Source organism: Saccopteryx bilineata, chromosome 7 (genome assembly GCF_036850765.1).
Source record: "Saccopteryx bilineata isolate mSacBil1 chromosome 7, mSacBil1_pri_phased_curated, whole genome shotgun sequence".
Lineage (NCBI taxonomy): Eukaryota > Metazoa > Chordata > Mammalia > Chiroptera > Emballonuridae > Saccopteryx > Saccopteryx bilineata.
Genome location: NC_089496.1, coordinates 83,861,386 through 83,883,953, shown reverse-complemented (window position 1 = coordinate 83,883,953; position 22,568 = coordinate 83,861,386). Strand labels below are relative to the sequence as shown.

The 22,568-nt window shown below is 45.1% G+C and overlaps 1 protein-coding gene across 1 annotated transcript in view; it reads right to left on the bottom strand.

Annotated features, from left to right (window-relative positions):
• Window positions 1-21,374, bottom strand: part of DNTT (DNA nucleotidylexotransferase) — a 32,966-nt gene extending 11,592 nt beyond the window's left edge. The window contains exons 1-6 of the mRNA XM_066239141.1: window positions 20,721-21,374; window positions 5,685-5,859; window positions 4,431-4,559; window positions 3,097-3,267; window positions 1,928-1,999; window positions 67-190 (exon numbers count right to left, since the gene is read on the bottom strand). Coding sequence (XP_066095238.1) covers window positions 67-190; window positions 1,928-1,999; window positions 3,097-3,267; window positions 4,431-4,559; window positions 5,685-5,859; window positions 20,721-20,923 — 874 coding nt within the window. The 5' untranslated portion in view covers window positions 20,924-21,374. The remainder of the gene's footprint in view (window positions 1-66; window positions 191-1,927; window positions 2,000-3,096; window positions 3,268-4,430; window positions 4,560-5,684; window positions 5,860-20,720) is intronic.
• Window positions 21,375-22,568: the final 1,194 nt, after the last annotated feature.

Sequence of the window (22,568 nt, the reverse complement as noted above, 5' to 3'; positions counted from 1 at the left end):
ACTTGGAGCTCTACCGCAGCTGGCCCAGCATGGCAGCAATGGGAGACTTTTAGGAGACACGCTTACCTGCTTTCTGCATTCGTGTGAATTTCAGGGTCTTGTCTGACCTTATTTTATTCAGGGTTCTGAAACCCATCCTGAACCATTTCTCAGATGTCTTTAATCCCACTCCAAATACGGAAGTAAAGAGCTGAAATGGAAGGAAAGGCATGTCTTCAGTTCTAAAATAATCATGACAATGAAGTGATACTTTTCAAGGTCAAGGGATGAAGAGAAGTGTAAACAAATCTCTAACTCGATGTCTTCTGAATATGACAAATGGGTGGGAGATAGTAATTTTTAATTTTTTAAATACAATTATATAGGCTTCAGGTGTATAATTCTATAACACATCATCTGTATATTGTACTGTGTGTTCACCGCCCCAAGTGAAGTCTCCTTCCATCATTTTGCTTCAGGAGGGTCCTTTCCTGATGAATGAAACAGACGTGAGGAGGCAGGTTCTGGCATCTGCATGGGGCTCCCCTGTAACCTGATCGTCAGATGGCCTGTGCTGTCAACATGTGACAACAGCTATCCCCATTGGCCACTCCCCTTTGCCAAATGTCTCTCACACACACTCACGCTGTGCATATTTATCCTAACAATTTAAAGAGGGATGTGCACGTAGGTTGCATAAGTTCTCCACCGTCAGACAACTGGTAAGTGGCAGAGCCCAGGCTCAGACCCGGCCCGCTGCACTCCAAGCCCAGGCTCCTGCACACAACCACCTTTTAGGCCTATCACTTCTGAACTGAAGGGATTAACAGAAGTCTCTGCAATTCCAAGGTAAGGAGCATTGGGAGGTAATGATCCCTGCTTCAAAATAGGCAAGGATGCATCACGGAGCTTTCCAACACAGGATTGCTCTTTTTTTTTTTTTAATTTTTTTTTTTTTTTGTATTTTTCTGAAGCCGGAAACGGGGAGAGACAGTAAGACAGACTCCCGCATGCGCCCGACCGGGATCCACCCGGCACGCCCACCAGGGGTGAAGCTCTGCCCACCAGGAGGCGATGCTCTGTCCCTCCGGGGCGTCGCTCTGCCACAACCAGAGCCACTCTAGCGCCTGGGGCAGAGGCCATGGAGCCATCCCCAGCGCCCGGGCCATCTTTGCTCCAATGGAGCCTTGGCTGCGGGAGGGGAAGAGAGAGACAGAGAGGAAGGAGGGTGGTGGTGGAGAAGCAAATGGGCGCTTCTCCTATGTGCCCTGGCCGGGAATCGAACCCGGGTCCCCCGCACGCCAGGCCGACGCTCTACCACTGAACCAATCAGCCAGGGCCCAGGCTTGATCTTTAAGAGTGGGGTTGTTTTGCACTATAGCTGAAGTATCCCCTTGACATTTGTACCCATGAGTGACAGACTCTTGGAAGGTAAGGGAATCTGTATCTCATCATAGCATGGCAATAAGCTCTGGCACCCATTCTTACTGAGGCATCTGTATCTTAGACCACTGCTGTGGGCTGAATTACCCCCACCTCCAATTCATATGCTGAAGTCCTACCCCTCAATGTGGTGGTATGTGGAGTTGGGGTCATTTAGAGGTAATTAGCTTTAGATGAGGTCATGAGGGTGGGGCCCTAATGATTGGATTAGTGCCCTTATAAGAAGAGACACGAGAAAGCTTGTTTTCTATGTCATGTGAGGGCACATTGAAAAGGAGGCTACCTGCCAGCCAGGAAGTAGGGCCGGAGCAGAACCCAACCATGTTGGCACCCTGATCTCAGAATTCAGCCTCCAGAACTGTGAGGAAAAGAAATGTTTGTTATTTAAGCCACCTCATCTATGGCATTTTGTTAGACAACCCAAGCTGACTGATACAACCACCTAGAATAAGTAATGGGATTAACTGAAAAACCATTTTCGAGAAATATTTGTAAAATCACTTACTTTGAAGGACTGATATCGTTCATCATTTAACACAGCTTTGACTTCAGCACTTTCTCCATCTTCAATAATTTCCTTCATAGATAGTTGGAAAATATTTTAAATTAGTGATGTTGGACAGCCACACACCAAGAAGTTCAAATTTACAGATCCAATAGCCTGAATTTTCATGAGATACACACCCACTGTGTGAATGTTTCCCTAGTTTATCTAGAGAAAACAAGACAGACATTTTCCTATAATCTTGAAAATTCCGGGTCATTATTTTTCCAAGTGTCACTTTACAATCCTCAGGAACAAAGATACAGAATGAGTCAGGCCCAAATCTACAGAACACCAAACCAGAATACTCACTGACCAAGGTGTGTCTAAATATGTGTGATAATTTTCTTTTCAATAGATAGGAACTTGCTGAAACAAGACTTTTCATCTGAGTTCATTAATTCTGGACCCATTGAAAAGCCAATCCAAGGTTCAAGCCCTTATGATGTCTGGCTCAGAGGCACCAGAGGCACCTACCTTCCTCTTGATAGAGTTAGAATTATTTTTCTTGAACAACTGACGTTGCACTTGACCATACTACAACATACTCCTGGATGCCCAACTTGCCATACTGGGTAATCCTTTAACATCATTAAGTAAATAAACACCCACCCCGGCTCTCTATCTGAATCATACATGTAGTAAGGCAGAATCAACTCCACTGCCTATTATACCCACCAGCATTCTGGAGGGTGATGTCCTCTAATGGAACTGAAGTCCTTCACCCAACCTATGTCTAAAGTCAGAACATCCCCTGCTGTCGACTTTGAAGTCACTAGAGTCTTTGTCTCTGATTAATAATAACACAGGTGAGGTTTTTTTTCCACTTGGCTGGCCCCACATAGCTCCAGCTGTCATAATATTAGTTATGGATTCTATCTACCTATCTATTATCTATCTATCTATCTATCTATCTATCTATCTATCTATCTATCTATCTATCTATTATCTATCTATCTATCATCTATCTATCTTCTACCTATCTATATAATCTATCAAGAGAAACTAAAATAATCATGAATAGCTCTACAAAGTTGACAGGGAAATCTATCCCCCTTCCCCTCTCTCTCCCCCTGCCTACCCTCTTATCTTCCTATTTGCAGGTGTGTAAAATCATGTTTTACCCTTACCTCTATGATACTCTTCACTTTGTCCCCCAAGCAGGGAATTCCTTCTGTGTCCTTCATACTGACGATTGTGAATGGCAGAGATTTAAGTACAGAAGCTGCTCTCATAAATGCCAGACAGGTGCCTTCATTTTCTCTAAACTCATAATTTTCAGCCAATACCTCAAAGGCATCCTGAAGAATAAAACCAGATGAGTAAAACATGGTCTCTTTCCTAGCCCCCGAGCCAGTGACCCCTTGCAAATGTCTCTTGCTCTCCTTTAAGTATTGGCACACTGCCTGACCTTTTCTGTGAAGGTCAGCACCTTTGTGCCCTTTCCTCGTTAGACAAGTGGCATTGGATTGAAAAGACGGGCCACAGAGTGTTTTGTAAGAAAACTTTGAGTTCACTGCCATTAGATATTCAGGAATGATTTAATTAAACTAAAGCATGATCTCACGCTCACTGCACCCTGCACCCTGCTAGTCATTACTCAGCATTCATGATCCTTCCCTCTTTGCTTGCTGACTTCCCCACCAGCCTGTGGCCTTGATCACTGGGTATCCCACCCCTTGGATCATACATAAAACACAGTCAGCACCCAATACAGGCTCGTGGGATGACGGGTGCAGGCACAGGTGGCACAGACCCAAGGCCGGGGTTATTTCAGGTAGGGCATGTTTGCACTTGTAGCCGAGGAGGAAGCAGCTACAGCTGTATGGTATCATTAGCTGCAATTTCCTGGTCTTCCTCACACATGGGGCGCTAGAAGGCTAGAAATGAGACGTTCTGTATTCAATACAGTAGTGAGTGTTTTATCCGCCTGGCGATTGACTCGATGCTGGCAGACAAGCAGTTGTGGGCTTGTTGGACTCATTTGAAACAACTGCCAAACTTCAGAGCTGGATGGGGCTTTACAGATAATCTAGCTAATTTGTAATTGAATGAATGAGAAACGGAGGCTCAGGGAGAGGAAGTGATGTCCCCAAAATAGTTAATATCAGAAAAGTGAGAATCTAGGTCTTTTGGTTCTTAGCAAAAGCTGTTTATGCATTATTGCTATTTCTATGTAATTTGCTCTTACTATGTTTTGGACTAATTACAGTATTTGATTTTTCAGACTATTTGCCTTTCAATAAATAGTAATCTATCATCTCTAAAGAATATAATCCACATACATTTGTCTATTTCCACGATAGAAGTAGACCCGTTCTTAATAGAAAATCCAGAGATCAGGTGTGGGGGGTGGGGAAGTGTGGGGAAGACTTTCCTAGCTTTTCAGAAAAATTCCTAGTTGTAGGTCCATGGAAAGGAGCTGCAAGCCCTTCATTAGCTCTGGGTGATGTGAAGCCATTACCGTGAATCTGTGGTTGCAGTTGTTGATCGTGGTTCTCCTCTGACATGCGTACTGGGAGATCTTCTGTACAGCAAGTGGTGGAGACTTCTGGGGCTCTGGGTTGGGGTTGTCTGCACAGTCTCTTCTCACCTAAACAAATGTATAAACACCCATTTTTAGTGACCATCAATAGTAATAATAATAGATATGTATGTAGAAAAATATTGGAGACAGTTTGATGGCAATTATCTCTGGAAAGAGGATACAATTATAGGAGAGTCAAATTTATGTTATACGAAGCTCCAATATTCGAATTTGCTCTAATTAACATGTATAATTTTTGCAATCAGGGAAAAAAACATGAAAAAAGACCATCAATTAAATACCATTTTTCTTTTCCATGGACTTATGTAGCTATGGTTGAAACCTTCTACCTGAGGGTTCTAGAACATTGGTGAAGGATTTTGAATTAAGAGCTTAACTTTTGGCCCTGGCCGGTTAGCTCAGTGGTAGAGCATCGGCCTGGCTTGCGGGAGTCCTGGGTTCGATTCCCGGCCAGGGCACACAGGAGAAGCGCCCATCTGCTTCTCCACCCCTCCCCCTCTCCTTCCTCTCTGTCTCTCTCTTCCCCTCCCGCAGCCAAGGCTCCATTGGAGCAAAGTTGGCCCGGGCACTGAGGATGGCTCTGTGGCCTCTGCCTCAGGCGCTGGAATGGCTCTGATTGTGGCAGAGCGTTGCCCCAGATGGGCAGAGTATCGTCCCCTGGTGGGCATGCCAGGTGGATCCCAGTTGGGCGCATGCGGGAGTCTGTCTGACTGCTTCCCCGTTTCCAACTTCAGAAAGATACAAAAAAAAAAAAAAAAAGAGCTTAACTTCCTTAATTTTTTTCTTTATGAATGGTCATATTAGTAAGAAAAAAGTAGGAACTCTCTCCTTCTCTGACTGCCAGAACATCAGGGCTTCAATATTTTGAAGTATTCTGTATAGCTTTCTTCATAAAAATAGCTACCATTTGTTAAGTACCTGTATATATAGGTCAGGCTTTGTGTTAAGTCATATGTACATATGTAATTCTAATCCTCAGAACCATCTTATGAGGTAGGCACTATTGTTATTCATATGATAGAGGAGGTAACTAAAGCTCAGAACAGTTAAGTGACTTGCCCAAGGTCACGAAGGGAGTGAGCAGAGAACCCCACCCAGTCTATTGATTCTATAACCCCTGCTCCTAACCATTGAGCAAAAGACAACGGCAAACACAGCCATGACACTTACGACAAGCCGGTGTTTTCCTGTCATCTCCACTGGTCTTCCAGCTCTCATACATTCTATCAGCCAGGAGACATCGAGGAGCTCCAGCTGTGAGCTGGCTTTTATATTCTGGACCTGAAGCCACTCCAGGACATCTGAACCAGAGTTGTTCTCCGCCACAATGTGGGTGACGGAGTCACTGCGGAATATAAAACACAGTCGCCAGCTGAAGGGGCTCTCGGAGTCAGAAGCTCTCCTCTTTCCTCAAGGTGTTCGGAGCGCTCCGTCGAACAGAGAAAGACATATATAAACTAGACTCGATCATAAGCTTCCATGCAAGGGAATTCTCTTTATTTTAATTTGTGTAGCAGCAGTAGTCTGCGTTACATGTCAGATGCAAGAAAAGTAAACAAAACGTTAGCAGGATTGTGGCGTCGATGAAAAGCCAAGGTCCAGAGACTATGGAAGATGAAAACGTTCTTAAAATAGCACCTAGTAGGCCCTGGCCGGTTGGCTCAGTGGTAGAATGTCGGCCCGGCGTGCGGGGGACCCGGGTTCGATTCCCGGCCAGGGCACACAGGAGAAGCACCCATTTGCTTTTCCACCCCTCCCCCTCTCCTTCCTCTCTGTCTCTCTCTTCCCCTCCCGCAGCTGAGGCTCCATTGGAGCAAAGATGGCCCGGGCACTGGGGATGGCTCCTTGGCCTCTGCCCCAGGTGCTAGAGTGGCTCTGGTTGCGGCAGAGCGACGCCCCAGAGGGGCAGAGCATCGCCCCTTGGTGGGAAGAGCGTCGCCCCTGGTGGGTGTGCCGGGTGGATCCCAGTCGGGCGCATGCGGGAGTCTGTCTGACTGTCTCTCCCCGTTTCCAGCTTAGGAAAAATACAAAAAAAAAAAAAAAAAAAAAAAAAATAGCACCTAGCGCTGTGCATGGCTTTGGTGTGCCATTTCATTTCATCCAGTGCCTTTAAAACTGCTTGTGGCTCACAGTAAGAAATACATTTTCTATCATGACCCAAAGTAGAAATAGATATAGATGTAGAAATGCTTGTCATCTCCCACTAAACTGGTCATACAACCTATTGAATGCTGCTATCCATGTGTTTCTGTGATGTGAGACAGGCTAGGCTCTTTTCCTAATGACTGCTGAGCACACACCGCATTTCAGCGCTGCCCAAGAACATCACACACATCTTTGTGCTTAACACTCTCAGCCTCTCAGTAAGTGTTATGCCGTCCACCCTTCAAAAACGAGGAAACTGGACAACGGAGAGGTTAGGTGACACCCTGAAGGTCACACACCTAGAAAATGATCTTTATCCTTTTTGATGGTCTTTTCTGGGTCAACTATGATATTTTGGTTATTAGCAAGCCTTCAAGTCAGCATTGGAATTTTTAAGGCTCTTTCAGTTCAAATAGTGTATGAACCTGGGAGCTAACAAGATGCACATCTAAGCATCCAAGAGAAACATAGGATTCTCTTCTTTTTCTTACTTTTCACCCTTAACTTTCTTTTTCTCCTCTCCTTTGTTTGATTGACTCCTGGATTTGTCGGGTATTTTTTGGTTCACTGTTACATTCACGGCCCTAGGTTCCTTGTGGTGGTGGTAGTGGCGGTGGGACGGAGTGGGTGCAAAAGAAGAAAAAGGAAGTTTCTGGTCATTGGTATCTTAAGTGAAACAGATGGTAGCAATATGCGATGACAAGACACGAGGTACAGACAAGATCTCTGCACATGATGTGCAGAGAACGGGAGAGCTTAGTGTGCGCTGGGAGACGTAGGATGGCTCGTGGAAAAGCACGATTTGTGTCTGGTCTTGAGGGTTGGCAGGAATAAAGTACCTGGAAGGCAGAACGTTGGACCCTCTTGGGAGAAAAGGTTCAGAAGCCAGAAGGAAGGTAGAAGTGTGGTCTGCATTGGAGTGAAGGTTTATGGTGAGAGGGAGTTGTAGATGGGGCTGAATCAATAGAGGCAACCACATTGTAAAAGACCTTTAAAAGCCCAGCTGGGTCTTATTTTCTGGGATTGTGGAGCCAGGGAATGTTTTTGTGAGTAGGATGCTGAGAGCATTACTGTGATATTTAAAAAGACTAGTCTAGTACACTCAATGATTTGGAGGGGAGGGTGATGGCTGAGGAGGATTTGGGAGCTACTGAGGTGAATGAAACAATGGACCAAATGTTGGATGACTTGAACCCAGCCTGGTTCCCACAGCACTAGGAAGGAAGGCAGAGAAGACAAACGGTAGAGCTCTGGCATTAGGTCACCTATCAAAGGCGAAGGGGAGCATAGAGTCAAATATTATTCCGGCATATCAACCACAAAAGTACTGGCATTTTTGGTCAAGTACTAGCACTTTTGGGAGAAACAGGGATTTAGAAAGTTGCAACTTTGAGGCCCTGGCCGGTTGGCTCAGCAGTGGAGCGTCGGCCTGGCGTGCGGGGGACCCGGGTTCGATTCCTGGCCAGGGCACATAGGAGAAGTGCCCATTTGCTTCTCCACCCCCCCCTCCTTCCTCTCTGTCTCTCTCTTCCCCTCCTGCAGCCGAGGCTCCATTGGAGCAAGGATGGCCCAGGCGCTGGGGATGGCTCCTTGGCCTCTGCCCCAGGCGCTGGAGTGGCTCTGGTTGCGGCAGAGCGACGCCCCGGAGGGGCAGAGCATCGCCCCCTGGTGGGCAGAGCGTCGCCCCCTGGTGGGCGTGCCGGGTGGTTCCCGGTCGGGCACATGCGGGAGTCTGTCTGTCTCTCCACGTTTCCAGCTTCAGAAAAAAGAAAGTTGCAACTTTGAAAAGGTTGGGGAGTAAAATTGAAGTTTTTTTCAGACCTACTGCATTTGAAAGATGGCAGGAGATCCCAATGAAAATATTCGGTCGACAGTTGGGATCTGAAGCTGGTGCCGGGAGAGGGGTGGGGGCTGGGAGCGGAGCTGAGACCATCTGGATGGCAGGCTGCGCCCCAGGCCCCGGCACGAATGCGTGGTGGTGAAACAGCAGTTTCCAAGAGTTACGGGAAGACAGCTAACTGCTTCCCTAGTCTAGGGCCTCATAACCTCAAAAATTATTTATAGTGACCTTTTTGCAAGGTTATCCATGTGAAGACCTTAAGAGGACAAGAAAAGGATTAATAGAGCTACATAGTCCATTTATATTTCTGACCTTTATTATAATAATAAATACTATAATATTATATAAATATACAATAATATAATTATATAATATATAAAACTATAAAATATACTATTTACTATAATATCTGTAATAATAATAACTATTATTATTATTAGAGTGTCTTCTAACCCTAGACAGGAAGGAGCGCTACCGCCCGTGGTGTGTCTGTTAACACTGTCTCCCCGCCATGCGGTGGCAGCTGTTTGCCTCTTGCTGGTGCAGTGGTTTTTGCTCTGCTCTGGGTACTCCAACATTGAAAATAGTAATAATATTGGAATCTTACTGGCTTCCAAACACTGTGGTGGGCACGCTTCAGACATTACCTCTTTGATCGGCAATAACACTGTGAGATAGGTATCATCACCCCTCCCCCCATTTAAACACGAGAAGAGAGCCTTGGTGATATAAAAATTCACCCAGTTAATAACTGGGGGAGCAGATGTTTGATCCTAGTTCTATTTTAACCCTAAGCCTGTATGCTTGGACGAAGCTGAGCTACCTCTCTGACTTTGTGTTGACTCCATGGCTGTTCTGCAAAAAGGAACAACATCTGAATGAGTGTCATTATTATAAAAAAAAAAACACCCCTGTTTCCTTCCAAAGGCCAGAAATAAATATAATAACACTTCTTATATAATACCATTAACCCTACTATCCCTACTGTCACCCCATAGAATTACGTTTTAGTATTTTATGTCCAATATTACATCAACTACAATAAGACTGTAAGACGTGTAGAATTGTCCCTGAAAGTCTGAAAGAACAGTTGCCATAGTTACACATCAAGATGAAGAAGCCACAGGGCGGCTGCCAGGCTCTCTAAGCTCTGGGCTTAGCCTGAGTCTGGGAGGGAGGCAGGTTTGCCAAGGAGGAGCCCAGGGGCTCGTCTCCCAAATTCAGGCCCCCACTACCAATTCTCACCACCCTGCTCCCCCATCACTGTCTCTCTCTCTCTCTCTTCTTTTTTTTTTCAGAGAGGCAGGGAGAGAGAGAGACAGGGAGACAGAAACAGTATCTGTCCTGAGTGGGGATCAAACAAGCAATTTTTTTGTTTTGGGATGACGCTCTTAACTGACTGAGCTAACCGGCCAAGGCCACTGCTGTCTCTTTACCTTGGATTTCTTTGGATACAGCCCTGCCTCTAGCAGAGACACCCGGAATGCCTGGAAAAGTCGAGGAAAGGGCGACAGTATAATGTACAGGCATATACCAAAAAACCTAACCAAAACAAAACAAAACAAAAAACTAGAAGCACTCCAGATTTTTAGAAAAATTAGTAACAACTACACACACACACATACTCACATGTGTATACAGTTTTCCTTGGTATCCATGGGGGTTGGTTCCAGGAACCCCATAAATAACCAAAATCCTCATATGCTCTCGTCCAGCAATTTTCACCCTTTTTCATCTCATGGCACACGTAAACTAATTACTGTAGTTCTGCGGCACACCAAAAAATATATTTTTTGCCAATCTGACAAAAAACTTAGCTATAATTTTTTTTTTATCTTTTTTTTTTTTTTGTATTTTTCTGAAGCTGGAAATGGGGAGAGACAGTCAGACAGCCCCCCGCATGCGCCCGACCGGGATCCACCCAGCACGCCCACCAGGGGCGACACTCTGCCCACCAGGGGGCGATGCTCTGCCCCTCCGGGGCGTCGCTCTGTTGCGACCAGAGCCACTCTAGCGCCTGGGGCAGAGGCCAAGGAGCCATCCCCAGCGCCCGGGCCATCTTTGCTCCAATGGAGCCTTGGCTGCGGGAGGGGAAGAGAGAGACAGAGAGGAAGGAGGGTGGGGGTGGAGAAGCAAATGGGTGCTTCTCCTATGTGCCTTGGCAGGGAATCGAACCCGGGTCCCCCACAGGCCAGGCCGACGCTCTACCGCTGAGCCAACCGGCCAGGGCCTTAGCTATAATTTTGATTCATTCACACCAGATGGCTATTGTTGTGTGGGCTATTGTCATTTTCTAATTTGACAATTTAAGGGGAAAGAGGTAGTATTCCTGACTAAATAGCCAGGTATTGCATGTTTTAAAAATTCTTGCAGCACACCAGTTGAAAATTGCTGCTCTAGTCCCTTATATAAAATGGCATAGTAGCCCTGGCCGGTTGGCTCAGTGGTAGAGTGTCAGCCTGGCGTGCGGGGGACCCGGGTTCGATTCCCGGCCAGGGCACATAAGAGAAGTGCCCATTTGCTTCTCCACTTCCCCCCTTCCTTCCTCTCTCTCTCTTCCCCTCCCGCAGCCAAGGCTCCATTGGAGCAAAGATGGCCCGGGCGCTGGGGATGGCTCCTTGGCCTCTGCCCCAGGCGCTAGAGTGGCTCTGGTTGCGGCTGAGCGATACCCCGGAGGGGCAGAGCATCACCCCCTGGTGGGCAGAGTGTCGCCCCTGGTGGGCGTTCCGGGTGGATCCCGGCCGGGCGCATGCGGGAGTCTGTCTGACTGTCTCTCCCCGTTTCCAGCTTCAGAAAAATACAAAAAAAAAAAATAAAATAAATAAATAAATAAATAAATAAATAAAATAAAATGGCATAGTATTTGCATATAACCTACATATATCTTCCCATATATTTTAAATCATCTTTAGATTACTTACAATGCCTAAGACAATGTAAATGCTATGTAAATAGTTGTTATACTGTATTGTTTAAGGATTAACTTTCTGAAATTTTAATGTTATTTTCCATTTATAGTTGGTTGAATCTGTGGATGGGGAACCGGCGGATACGAAGGGCCAACTGTGTATTCTTACTTAGTCCCCCCAAGAGTCGCAGGAGGTGGGCAATATAACTTTAGATGAGGAAACCAATGCTTGCAGAGGTTACATGAAGCAGGATTCAAACCCAGGTGTGCACAGCTCAAGCAACCTCTTAACGTTCTCCTAGGCCGCGGTTAGACTCCTGAGTGAGCTTGGTTTGTTTTGGTATTTTTCTGTTCTTAACCATCTAACATCATTTTCCTACTTAGGAGAAAAAAATACATACATGAATGTCATTTTCAAGGACAAAAACACGGAGCTGGGACTGAGGTAGTAACTGCCTTGCCCCCAGAGACCTGGGCTTTCTTTTTATAATTAAAGGTGATAGCTTTTCATGGCTGCCCCCTCTACCTCCGCCAACCTTTCGAAGACCCCAAGGTGCTGCTAAGATGGCTGTTCTGGAAATCTCACTGGATTTGATTACTTAAATGCACCTAGTTTCTCAGCCATGACTGAGTAATGCCTCGGACTAGGTTTGGGAGGCCTTGAGCCAATGAGAGCAGTTCTGAAATAGAATTTGTCCCTTAGCTTCCCACGGGGCAAACTATGCAGGGTCTTCTTTTGTAACTAGTACTGAACTGGAATGTGTTTCTGGGCTCATTGGTGTCCTTGAGGGCAAGGACAGTGCTATAATTTGCCTGGTTATAAGCTGGGTTCTAATCATTCCTGGTGCCATGTACGTGGCCAGATTCATAGTAATGGTCCATAGAAAGACCAGTGGGCCTGACCAGGCGGTGGCGCAGTGAATAGAGTGTCAGACTGGGATGCAGAGGACTCAGGTTCAAAACCTCAAGGGCACCAGCTCAAGTGCGGGCTCATCTGGTTTGAGCAAGGCTCACTAGCTTGAGCCCAAGGTCACTGGCTTGAGCAAGGGGTCATTTGCTCTGCTGTAGCCCCCCCCCCCCAGTCAAGGCACATATGAGAAAGCAATCAATGAACAATTAAGGTGCCGCAATGAAGAATTGATGCTTTGGATCTCTCTCCCTTCCTGTCTGTCTGTCCCTATCTGTCCCTCTCTCTGTCTCTGTCACACACACATACACACACACACAAAAAGAGCATTGGTAGAATAAAGAAATGGATTGATCAATCAGTGTCTACTTGAGATACCCAGGAAGCTGGATTAAAATTCAGATGCCTAGGCCCTATTACCAGAGACTCAGGGTTAGTAAATCTTACCTAGGCCCAGGGATATGCATTTTGTCAAATTCCCTTGGTGGTTCTGAGATAGTCAGTCAGTCCTAGTTATCTTTTGCTATGCACAACCGCACCAAAATGTAACGGCTTTAAAAAGGTAATGATTTTATTATAGCTGTCATTTTGTGGGTCAGGAATTCAGGCAGCTTGGCTGGTGATCCTTCTGTTTGGTGTGGTCCCGATGGATGGAGGTGCTGATGTTCCAGATGGCCCCACACACGTGACACCTTGGTGCGGATGGCTGGCAGGCTGGGCTCAACGCGTCTATCAACCTGAACACCTGTGCGTGGCTTTGCTCAGAGGGGACTCAAACTCCTTACAGGAGGTTCTGAGATCCAGAGAACAGTAGAAGCCACAGGGCCTTTTATGACCCAGTTTCAAAAGTCACATAGTGTCACTTTATTGGCTGAAGCAGTCACAAGCCCTTCCAGATGCAATGAAAGCGGAAATAGACCCTGCTGCTCTGTGGGAGCGCCTATATTTTAAAACTCACCCACAACCCCAGAACTCCACTTTGAGAAACACTGCTGTAAAGAAAGTCCTTCCTTGAACTGCCCCACACTGGACTCAGTTATAGCGATGTGGGACTCAGTTACGGCAACGTGGGACTCAGTTACGGCAACGTGGGACTCAGTTACGGCAACGTGGGACTCAGTTCTAGCAATGTGGGACTCAGTTCTGGCAATGTAGGACTCAGTTACGGCAATGTGGGGCTCAGTTACTCAGTTACGGCAATGTGGGACTCAGTTACGGCAATGTGGGACTCGGTTACAGCAATGTTTCCCAACATGGTACTCATTTCTCTGCACGTACGTCAGATAATTTTAGCAGGTATACAACTGAACACTTAAAATGCATATGTGTTTATTTTTGTTTACATTTTTAAATTGTGTCTATTAGACATGATTTTAATGGGTTTCATAGTTTTTACATTATTCCTTAAGACAAAACTGAATTATTTTTAACACATCAGTTTAGGAACAGTTAAAGGAAACACATTAAATATATGATAAGACACTTAGTAAAAGACGTAAGAACCCTAACTTTGGCACTCAGGTACCTGGAAAGCCCTGAGTTATGGAATTAACTCATAAATCTTAGTTCTAAATTTATTTTCCTCTGATACCTGTATCCTGGTTTTTCTGTCTTTCTTTTCCTGTTGGTCCTGCCTCTCAGGATAATTAGAAAACTCTCCATGAAGAAAGAGGCAGCCATCCTTTTTGCCTAGAGACAGACTGATCCCCAATCTGACTCCTCAGTTTTCATGGGTAATCACCTGCTCTTATCTTTGTCTTTAAAACTCGTTTCTTTCCCTGGAAAGGTCATTCCTGATCCTTCCCATCTGATGTAAGATTGATTTTGTAAGCAATGATTTTATTTATTTATTTATTTATTTATTTATTTATTTATTTATTTTTTGTATTTTTCTGAAGCTGGAAACGGGGAGAGACAGTCAGACTCCCGCATGCGCCTGACCGGGATTCACCCTGCACGCCCACCAGGGGCGACGCTCTGCCCACCAGGGGGCGATGCTCTGCCCCTCTGGGGCGTCGCTCTGCCGAGACCAGAGCCACTCTAGCACCTGGGGCAGAGGCCAAGGAGCCATCCCCAGCGCCCGGGCCATCTCTGCTCCAATGGAGCCTTGGCTGCGGGAGGGGAAGAGAGAGACAGAGAGAGACAGAGAGGAAGGAGGGGGGGGGAGGTGGAGAAGCAAATGGGCGCTTCTCCTATGTGCCCTGGCCGGGAATCGAACCCGGGTCCCCCGCATGCCAGGTCGACACTCTACCGCTGAGCCAACCGGCCAGGGCCTGTAAGCAATGATTTTAAATAGTAATTTACAGTTAAGCTGAGCTGTTTATAGTTTTAAAATTCTTCTGCCAATTTCCCTGAACAACTGTTCTGTTTCAGAATCCCTGAAACAGAAAAATCAAAGCAGGCAAGATAGGTTTATATTTCGAGCCCTGATAGACTGAAGACAGGGAGGGCCTTGCTCTAATTTGTTGGCCCATCTTAAATGGTATTATGAACATTTTCATTAACTTAAATTTTACAGATTTTGAAATACCAAGTAAATTGGACCAGAGCAGGACTAAAGTTCACATTACATGCTCCCGAATTTATGAAAAGAAGGTCTTGATCATTTAAATGCTTACAAAAATAATACTGGTGCATCGTAGAAAAAAATTTAATTATAAAAATTAATCTTGCCTGACCCGAGGTGGCGCAGTGGATGAAGCGTCGACCTGGAACGCTGATGTTGCCTGTTCGAAACCCTAGGCGTGCCCAGTCAGGGCACATACAAGAAGCAACTACTACAAGTTGATGCTTCCTGCTCCTTCCCCCTTCTCTCTCTCTCTCTCTCTCTCTCTCTCTCTCTCTCTCTCCCCCCCTCTCTCTAAAAATCAATAAATAAAATCTTAAAAACAATTAATCTTGGTAATCACAAGTTCCTCTGGCTGGTTCCATATTCACTAGATAAATCCTTCTTTTGAGAAAATATTTCCTGAAACCTACTATGTGTAAGAAATCGTCAGAGGTCTGAGGGTGAGGTGCACTGATGGCCGGGATGACGCCCTTGCCCCCTGAGGAGCCCGGGAGGTGTAACTGGATGAGATGAAGAGTGAAGCCAAGCCAGAAGCCACGCATCAACTCGGTTCTGGGGAGGACGTGCTCTCCTCCAAGAGTACTTCCCTGGGGCCTTAGCTCTTAGACCCAGAGAGGTATAGGGAGAAGGAATTCAAGGTCGGGGGTTGGGGAGAAGTGAGAAAAAATATAGAAAGAGAAACCAGTGAAGATGTGTTTGGACATTGTACCTGGAAGGGACCTAGAGGTGGACTAGTTTAACATTGTATTTTCTAGAGCTGGTAGCATCTTTTTCATCTGGTGTGCAGTTTATTTTGCAAATAAAGACTTGATATCTTGCTTTCAGACACCACAAATTTGAAGTAATAGGACATTGTCAAAGATAAACAAAGCTGGACGCTGTTTAAAATGAAAGGATGAATTTTATTTAGTAATAGCCATGGCAATAGGGAAGAGCGTCCAGCATGACTGGAGTTCAACTTCGAGGAAACAGAAGGCAGGAGCCCTGTTAGAGGCCAGCGTGGGTCCGGGGAAAGGCACTGAGGGGGATCAAGGGGAGTTGGTCCACGTGACCAGGACACCTGCATTTGCTAGTTGGTGCTTATTCAGAGGAGAAACAGAGTTCTTGAATCCTTATGATGGAGGCAGTGGTGCAAGTTAGAGCCTTTGGCTTCCCTCAGAGAATGGAATTGAGAGTTCTCTCTTCGAATGATTGCTTTTCAAAGAGCCGACTCTCTGGTCACTGAGAAGACCACTGTGAATGGTTGGAAGGCTTACATCTCAAAGAGGCAGAGAAAGGATTTATAATTGCAAGGTTTCTACAGTAGCTGCTCTAAGAGAGGGTTCAGGGGCCCATCTGCCTACTGCTAGGTTCTGGCTGGAACAACAGTAACTTCTCCTGGTAGCCTTGGGCTTTCTGGAGCAGGCATTTGGTAGGGAAGCATCCTACAGTCATGGCCTTAAACAAGAAGTCATGTTAGAATTTGGTTAAGAACAGAGGTGAGGTTTTCTTTCTTTTTTTTTTTTTCTTTCTTTCTTTCTTTCTTTCTTTCTTTCTTTCTTTCTTTCTTTCTCTTTCTCTTTCTTTTTCTTTCTTTCTCTCTTTTCCTTCCTTCCTTCCTTCCTTCCTTCCTTCCTTCCTTCCTTCCTTCCTTCCTTCCTTCCGTCCTCCCTCCTTCCCTCCCTCCCTCCCTCCCTCCCTCCCTCCCTCCCTTCTTTCTTTTCTTTTCCTCCCTCCCTCCCTCCCTCCCTCTCTCCTTTCCTCCCTCCCTCCCTTCCTTCCTTCCTTCCTTCCTTCCTTCCTTCCTTCCTTCCTTCCTTCCTCCCTCCCTCCCTCCCTCCCTCCCTCTCTCCCTTCCTTCTTTCTTTTCTTTTCCTTCCTCCCTTCCTTCCTTCTTTCTTTTCTTTTCCTCCCTCCCTCCCTCCCCCTCTCCCTCCCTCCCTCCCTCCCTCCCTCCCTCTCTCCTTTCCTCCCTCCCTCCCTCCCTCCCTCCCTCCCTCCCTCCCTCCCTCCCTCCCTCCCTCCCTCCCTCCCTCCCTCCCTTCCTTCCTTCCTTCCTTTTTTTCTTTCACCAACATTCAGGTGAAAAAACCATAGATTTTACTACTAGGAGATTTCTTGGGACATTGGAGATAATAGTCTGGGGATAATGAGAGAGGAAGAAGCCACATACTCAACATGACATAAAAAATAAATGAAAAGTACAGGCAGGCCAGGTAGGTGTAACTAAGCCAACATAATACAGGAAGGCTGAAAGTAAAGTGTTGAGTAGAAAAATGCTAATTAAAGAAAAAGAAGCCTGACCAGGCAGTGGCGCAGTGGATAGAGCATGGGACTGGAATGCAGAGGACCTAGATTCAAAACGCGGAGGTTGCTGGCTTGAGCATGGGCTCATCTGGCTTGAGTGCAGGCTCACCAGCGTGAGCGTGGGGTCAGTGGCTTGAGTGTGGGATCATAGACATAACCCCCATGGTAGCTGGCTTGAGTCCAAAGGTTGCTGGCTTGAAGCCCAAGGTTGTTGGCTTTAGCAAAGGGTCACTGGCTCTGCTGGAGCCCCCCAAGCAAGGCACATATGAAAAAGCAATCAATGAACAACTAAGGTGCCACAAGGAAGAATTGATGTTTCTCATCTCTCTCCAATCCTGTCTGTCTGCCCCAATCTGTCCCTCTCTCTTACTTTCTCTCTGTGTCAAAAAAAAAAAAAAAAAAAAAAAAAAAAAAGAACCAGTTTCCAATGACATACAGAATAACGTGTCTTTTCCAATGCAATATATTATTAATGAAAGCCCAATCCACACATGCTGGAATATAAAATAGCTCCAGACAGCTCAGTGCATCCAAGTGTGCCATTTCTAAGCTGTGTGTTCAGGCCCAGGTAATGTAAGCATCAGATTTATCCTCATATTTAATCTTCCTGGAAGCCAAAGAATGTGCTGGGAACTAGGAAGATTGCTGCCTATTTTCAGAACATATATATTTTTTAACTCCTCTTTCCTGAGTAAGAACCCAGAGTAAGTAACTCCTCTTTTTTCTAGTAAATAAGTTTACCAGAAAAGACAGGTATAGTTAACCTTCACTATTGAGAAGAATCTTTTCTTTTAAAAATCAGTTTTTATTTTTCATGTTTAAAATATATGCATATTGTAAAAAATTGGAAAACACAAAGAATAAAAAAAGGCATAATCCCTCTTAACTACCCCCTTCCCCCCAAAAATAACCACTTGTAACATTTTGATGGGTTTCCTTCCTGTCTTTGTTCTGTTTGTTTATATCATTGGACCGAATTCATATTGTTGAGAAAGAACCCTCTCTTTTTAGGGTTTTACTGTCAAGGTCAATGGATCCAACTAAATAACAAGAAAATATTCACACTTTATATTTGCATAACTTTTAATTTATCAAAGCATGTTAACACATTCGGTGATCACATCAGACACAGCAAATCATTTCTCTGGAAACTAAGGTCAGAGAGGACAGAGAGGGCCTTGCCCCACATGATGTGGCTGAGAAGGGGCAGGGCCAGAATTTGAAGTCTCTTTATTTCTTATCTAGTGAGATCCTCTCCTTCAATGATTTCTATTGTCTTTTATTGAACACAGTGGTATGAAACTAGAAAATTCAGGAACACATGGAAATTAAACCACTCTCCCGAACAACCAATGGACCAAAGAAGAAATTAAAGGGGAAATACAGAAGTATATTAGACAAACTAAAATGGAAACACAACAAACCAGAACTTAGGGGTTGCAGTAAAAGCAGGGGTCAGAGGGAAATTCACAGCAGTGAACACCTACATTAGGAAACTAACTTTGTACTGTGACACATGGTTACTGGACTTTTAGCACGGTGATCACATCATAAGATCTGTAACTGTCAAGATGACTAATTTTATATGTTTGAAACTAATATTGTATGTCAATGATAAATTAAAGTCTGTACATCTGAGAATGAAAATTCCGTTTTGAGAGCTAGGACTTCTACTTCCTGTGGTTTATTTTCGTGCCATAAACATATTTGTATTTAATGTGTCTACTGAGCGGCGAGCCTGGGAACCCTGTCACCATCACATGCACAGCAGCAGTTTGCTCACCGTGGCCCAGTTTCCTCTGTCTCCTGAGCAGCTGGGCTCGGCCCCTGGCAGCAGGCGTCTGGGCCCCAGAGCTGCCTCTAGGGCTCTCTTGCTGGAGGAAGAAACTTGCCTCCCCTCATCTCCCCAAGTACCTGCCCCAGCCACCACGTACGTATTTGTCGCTGTGCCCGCCACCGAACCGGTCAGCCCTTGCTGGAAGAGTGGACTGGTCAACAGAGAGCCTTCTGTGTAAGTGGTAACTTGCCCATCAGGCTCTCGCCTTCCTGCCTGGCCCTTGTTTAATTCTTCACCACGAAAAAAGCAGTTCTGTATTTGCTGAGGTTTTTAATTTCTGATTTTCAATTTCTTTCTTTTTTTCTAGTTCTGATATTTGACCCCTTTGCCTGTGTCATCTTTCCCTTCCTAATTTCACCATTTTATGGAAGTCTGTAAAATTAGGCAGACTTACAATTAGATGAGATTTAAGATTTCATGGAAAGAACATTAAGCCCCAAAATAATATTTTGGGTTCAACACCACAAATGAGATAGGGATTAAAGAGAAAAAAGGGGCAGAGAGGAGATAAAGGGGACCATAGAGAGAGAAATCAGATAGGAGAGACTGTGGGAGACACAGGAATTTCTTAATGGTGTATTTTGTTAAAAGAAATGTTTCTGGGATATTGCCTTTTCATATGAACGATGGGTCTTGTGAAGATTATCATATCTGATTATCGACTTTTGACATATGTGTCTTAAAGCAATTTGAAGCTGACATTTCTTCAGCAGGAAAATCTTGTCAGTTTTATTTTTAAATATCAAAGACTATTTTTTAAATAGAAATTGATTTTCACATAGAATTCTTATAGTTTTCCCTGAAAATAAAAAATGTGGTCAGTTTATTCCTTTGACCATCAAAGCCAGCTAATTGCATTCATCACCATTTCTTATTCACTGCAAGCTCCCGGGCAGTTCTGTTTGGAACTATTTATGTCAAGGTTCTAATACTATTTATTTCTGGATTTTATTTTGTTTTCTCTTCCACCTGTCTGAGACCAGTGAAGAGTTTCTATAACAGTGAGCAACAATAAGGCTAATTGCCTATACTGTGAGTGGGTTTGTGAGTGAACCAGTCAAGGTAACACAAATGGTTGCTTCAACTGTTCTTGTCTGGGTTCTGTCGAGTGGTCTCATCACTCTCAGCCTGGGAGCTACCGGCCTGGGACAGGGCAGTCCCTGGGTCCTTAACGAGCATCCTTTTCTCTACAAACCTGGTGCAGAATGATCTTTGAAAAAGCAAGATCAAGGCATCATTGAGGTGCCTGTGGTAAGCCAGCTACAGTCACTCATCCTAGCTTGTCACAGACACTGGTCACCTCAGCACAGCCAGATGTTTAGCTTCGGAGCCAAGTGACCAAAGTATTCTTTCTGCCCCAAAGTAGTTGACGTTTTTTGATTGAACTCTGGTGTTTTGTTCAAACTGGTCAAGAATGAAACTGAGTGGTTTCAGCTTTGAATTTTCCAACTAAGTTTCTATTGATCATCCTTAGATGCCTCATCTCATAGAGATTTTTTTTTACCTTATCTCTGGATGCTAATTAGTTTCAATATGATTGTATTCAGTCCCTACTCATCTTATTTCCCATCGTAATCGGCTCATCCTTGATTTTAAACCTGTTCTCCCAGTGGGAACGTCACCTCTTCCCTACTGGGGAGAAAATGCAGGCTCCTTGGGTTTCAAAGAAGCTCTTCACAAAATTGACTCACAAATGAAACCAGCGGTGTCCTACCTGAGCTTATCCTCAATCCTGAATCCTTTCCTTCGAGCCAGCTCCATGAGGAAGGCTCTGCGGGTGGCTCCCATCTTCTTCTCCAAAATGAAGAGGACCAAATCTCGGAACTTGATGTCAGGAGGAGTGGAAGCCATCGGGGCGTCCATCTGCCTGGGTCTCTTCTTCCGAGGGCCTGAGAGGGCCATTCGCAGTGAATCCATGGGAGGAAGGCTGCTTCTGCTTCTCGCTGTGTCACAAGGTGGTGTCTCCAGAAGTGGAGGAGAGTCTGCCCCTCCTTCATCAGAGCTCTGATGTCATGTCCCCAGCAGACTCTGCAGCCGGGGCAAGGCTTTCTGAGCCCTGCCCTGGCGATGATCTTCCTACTGACCAGTGACGAGGATATTTTGCCTCTGTTCAGCTCATTTGTCCAATATGGAGATTATAATGGAAATAGTAAATTAATTTTTGCTTTCTCATGCATTATCTCATCAGATCCTCACAGAATGATCTTGTGAGAAAAGTAGGGAAGCATCGCTTCCCCATTGCATTTGTTTGTTTATTTATTTGTTGAGGCCCCTCTGGTCTTTATTTTTTTTATCCCTTTTAATCTCCCAACTTGGTTGCATTTTCTTCCTCTCATGGACAATCATTACAATACGTTGGATTTCTATAGTTTATATGGCTGTTATAATACATAGTGTGTCGTTATTTTAATTTTACATAAGTGACATTGCTATATTTCTCAATCTGTCGATCACTTATTTCACTCATAACTATGTCTTCAGACCCATCCACGTTGCTCTGTGTTCTAATCTGTTGCTTCTAATTGCTACATAGTACTTCATGGTGGGCATTTTAGCTATGTTGGTGCATTTTATAAGTGAAGAAAACAAGATTCAGACAATTTGTTCAAGACGAAAGAATGAGAAACAGAACTAGATCTTGAATTCAGGTCTTCGGATGCCACATGCCGTCTATCTCAGCTTTTTCAGTGGACTGAAAGAAAGGTTGTCTAGAGAGTCTAGTACGTAACTAAAAAAATCGATCTTTTGGAATAAAATGGGATGATCTTTCAATGACAATTGCTGCCATAAAGAGACACTTCCACCACTTTATGTGCAAATAAAATCAGTGTCTTTCATGGATACACTGGATAGATCGCATTTCCTGAGCATCTCCTACATGGCAAAGGTGAGCACCTGCCAGCTTTCGCTGAATCCTCACAGCATCCCTGTCTGGTAAGTATTAACATTCCCGTTTGGCTACACAACCTGTTCAAAGTCACAGAGCTAGTAAATGGTCTCAACTAGGAAATCATTAAGCTAAGACTTGAACTCAGATTGGGCTAAGTTAAAAACCTGTGCTCTTCATCACCAAACAAACGTCCTTGACGTGTGTCTTCCCCACTGCCAAGTCTGAGTTCTGCTCACCCACTCTGCCACGCTGGAGACTTCTGCTACCTCCACAAGTAGGTGAGCTCCTCACCGCAGCAGCAGGGGAAGACGGATGCCACAGCTGCCCTTGAGCATTTGCAAAACCGTGTAAGATCCAAAACCTTCAAGAGAGCAAGATCCAAAACCTTCGGGTGGAGCTTGTAGAGAAATAGATCTTTGCACTCTGCAAGTAAGAACTTTTTATTATTAACCAGAGCTGTCAAAAAATATAGAGAGGCGGCCCTGGCCGGTTGGCTCAGCGGTAGAGCGTTGGCCTGGCGTGCGGGGGACCCGGGTTTGATTCCCAGCCAGGGCACATGGGAGAAGCGCCCATTTGCTTCTCCACCCCCCCTCCTTCCTCTCTGTCTCTCTCTTCCCCTCCCGCAGCCAAGGCTCCATTGGAGCAAAGATGGCCCGGGCGCTGGGGATGGCT